At 38.5% G+C, this 3,102-nt stretch overlaps 1 protein-coding gene across 1 annotated transcript in view; it reads right to left on the minus strand.

Annotated features, from left to right (window-relative positions):
• Positions 1-966: 966 nt before the first annotated feature.
• Positions 967-3,102, minus strand: part of LOC106525263 (probable E3 ubiquitin-protein ligase DTX3) — a 2,755-nt gene continuing 619 nt past the window's right edge. Inside the window, exons 2-3 of the mRNA XM_014019434.1 lie at positions 2,040-2,257; positions 967-1,655 (exon numbers count right to left, since the gene is read on the minus strand). Of these exons, the coding sequence (XP_013874888.1) occupies positions 1,577-1,655; positions 2,040-2,257 (297 nt within the window). The 3' untranslated portion in view covers positions 967-1,576. The remainder of the gene's footprint in view (positions 1,656-2,039; positions 2,258-3,102) is intronic.

Consider the following 3,102-nt stretch of genomic DNA (forward strand, 5'->3'; position numbering starts at 1 on the left):
AGACAATTTCCCTTTTTTAAATAAGTTAATTCTGAATTACAGACAAATAACTGTCTGTAAACAGTTTGCTGTGCCATCCACAAATTCAGGTTAAAGCTCTATCACGTAAAGAAGTCATAAATGAACACCAACCAGAAGCACCAGCGTCTCCTCCGAGCAAAACTCACCTGAAATACTCAAGAAAAATTAAACACTGCTCAGATGTGGTCAGATGAACCAAAATCTGAAATTATGTTTGAAAACTATGCATTTGCAGTCATGTTTTTAGTCTGTGGGAGGAAACCCGARTACCTGAAGAAAACCCACACATGCACAGAGAGAATACGCAAACTCTACCCAGAAAGGTCCCCGGCCGGGATTCAATCCGGCAACCTTTTTGCTGGGAGGAATCATCAGCTCTACCAGCTGAGCCACTGTGCCGCCCAAAGAGAGGAACCATCTCAGTGCACAGATCAAGAGCCTGCCTCTCTGATGGTATGGGGGTGCATAATGGCATGGGCAGCTAATACACCTGAAAAGCCACCATCAATTCAGAAAACATAAGACAGGTTTTAGACCAGAACATATCTTTTTAGAGAAGGACTTTCATTTTTGAGCAACAGTGTTAAATCAAAGCCTGCATCCATTTCAACAGCGTGACTTTGTGGTCTCCCTGCAGTTCAGACTGCTCACCTACTGAAAACATTTGAAGCATGATGAAACAAAGAAAACTCAGCAAAGATAATCCAGGATTGTTAAACCGTTAGAATCCTATGTCAGACAAGAACAGAACCTTCTCCAGCATCTCATCTGCCCCTAAACCTTTACAGACTTCTGTTACAAGAAGATGAGACGCAACGTTTCATTAAACCTAAACTTTAAATTCAAACTTCCTTTATTTGTCCAAATAAAAAATACAATTTCTCAGATTAAACATTTGATATGTTTACTTTGCTCCTCTGTGAATAAAATATAAGTTAGTCAGGTTTGCAAATCATTGCATTTTGTTTTTATTTACATTTTACTTTTTCAGAACTGGGGTTGCACTTTCAAACTTATTAGCAGTTTGTTTTGAAATGAAGTAAAAGTATTCCTTCAAAATGTGCTTTAAGTGTGTTTGTAACAGCAAGTAACATTATTGCAACTTCTAACTAACAGAGCTCTTATTATGTCGGGAAAGAAATTAAATGTGTTTTAGATTTTTTAGAACTAAGAAACTATTAGTAACAGAATGTTTAGGCTCATCATCATCATCACTGATATGTTTCTTGAGATGAAGACGCATTTATCTGAATAAAATTTTCATGACACTATTTTAAACATTTCTCTTTCAAATATTTACCCTATTATGTACAGTTTGTTGTTCACTGGGCCACAAAAATCCTTATTCACTACAAGGAGATGCTCAGAACCAAAGTACTACCTCTTTCTTTAAASTAAAAACTAAAAATAGGAAACTTTTACATAATTTAGAAAACCTTTGGGAAAGTTGATTCAGCTCTCAGAAGYATCAGTGACTGTCATCCCAGTGGGAGGGCAGCGAAAAGTGCAGACTTATATAAGGAATCGTTGTTACRTGAAGCAATGTCTTTGCCCATCAGTCATCTTCTGTCACACCTTTGAGGTAAAGCTCCTCTTGAACCCTGAGCAAGTATTCTGGGTCTGGATACCCAAAGCTGTGAAGGAAAAAAAAAAACATGAGGAAGTTGATGAAACAAAAACAATATTATCACGAGCGTCATCATGTATTTGCTTTAAATTTCCTTTCAGTAGCCAAAGGGATACAGTGTCACTATAACATACATCTACTGCTCCATACGTCACTTTGGTCTCGTCAAAAACAACATACTGCATGAGACGGTACATAAACGTCCTCATTTCTCATCCTAAGACGATCTTAGATTAAAACTCTGCATGAAAGGCAGCAAGTGGAATACTACGCCTTAGAAAAACTAACTTGTTGGTCAGTCCCGGTTTATCTTTGAATACACTGCAAATAAGCAAATCCTGTTAAAACAATTTWAAAAAGTTATTATGCTGTTAAAATAAAAAGTGCATACCACTCTGGACCGCCTGTAGTGCTGGTCTTGTGGTGAATGTCATTCCAGGTGATGACGTTGTTGAGGCCCGTGGTTGCAGATCGTCCTACAGTGAATATGAGTCTTCGGTCAAACGCTTTCCTCAGCAGCTTCAGGACTTTTTCTCCCTCAGCGCAGGCTGGCAGGAAGGCGGTACGAGAGGTGCTGCTGTACCTCACTCCGGGGTTTGGGTGCTCGGGCTGTAACAAGAGGAACACAACACTTTTAAATGATAACCAAAAACTGTGTTCAGTTTGGAATAACTCCATATATCACTTACAACCTTTAAAGCCACACRGTTTTTAAATTAAAATTATATTTTAAGAAGAAAGGATGGAGTAAAAGCCATTTTAGTCCAAACTTGTTCAGTTTCATGAGATCTGTTAGTACTTTAAGTACGTGTTAAGGATGACTCTCAGCTACTACCATGCCCAATTTTACCATAGTATCTGTAAAACTGACAGAGTTGTAGCCATTAATGCGTTGGATAAGGTTAGCTGTGGTGGCCATCTTGAGGTGGGGTAGTTCCAAAAGTTCACCAGYTGTAGCTTTATAACCACATTCTGAAATGTTTTAATAAAATCCATCCAGTGGTTCATGAGTTATTTTGCTAACAGACAAACAGGAGTGAACCCCTGAGTTATGGCACATTTGTGTTAGCTCCGGTGGCCATTTTAAATCAGGGTCAATCTAATTTGTACAAGCAATGATTACCTCCTGAGAATTTAATTAAAATCAGTCTAGTCACGGTTCATCAGGTATTTTGCTAACACGGTTGACGAATACATGCACACATTACTGTCTTCATGCCAAAAGGGTGAGACCTCATTTGTGTGTTTTGATGTGATATATTGGGATTACATGCAAGGAGCTTATATAGAACTGGAGTGCTCAATATCCCTGTGACCGTGTGATCGGCTGGTGAAGCTAAYGGCTAACGCAAAACGGTCAAGAGTCTGGAAGTCCCATTACTGTACATGTTGACAACTGAGCAGAAAAAAAGGACTGACGATGTAGAAATCATTAAAACTATTAATAATAATAC

Source organism: Austrofundulus limnaeus, unplaced genomic scaffold (genome assembly GCF_001266775.1).
Source record: "Austrofundulus limnaeus strain Quisiro unplaced genomic scaffold, Austrofundulus_limnaeus-1.0 Scaffold3, whole genome shotgun sequence".
NCBI lineage: Eukaryota > Metazoa > Chordata > Actinopteri > Cyprinodontiformes > Rivulidae > Austrofundulus > Austrofundulus limnaeus.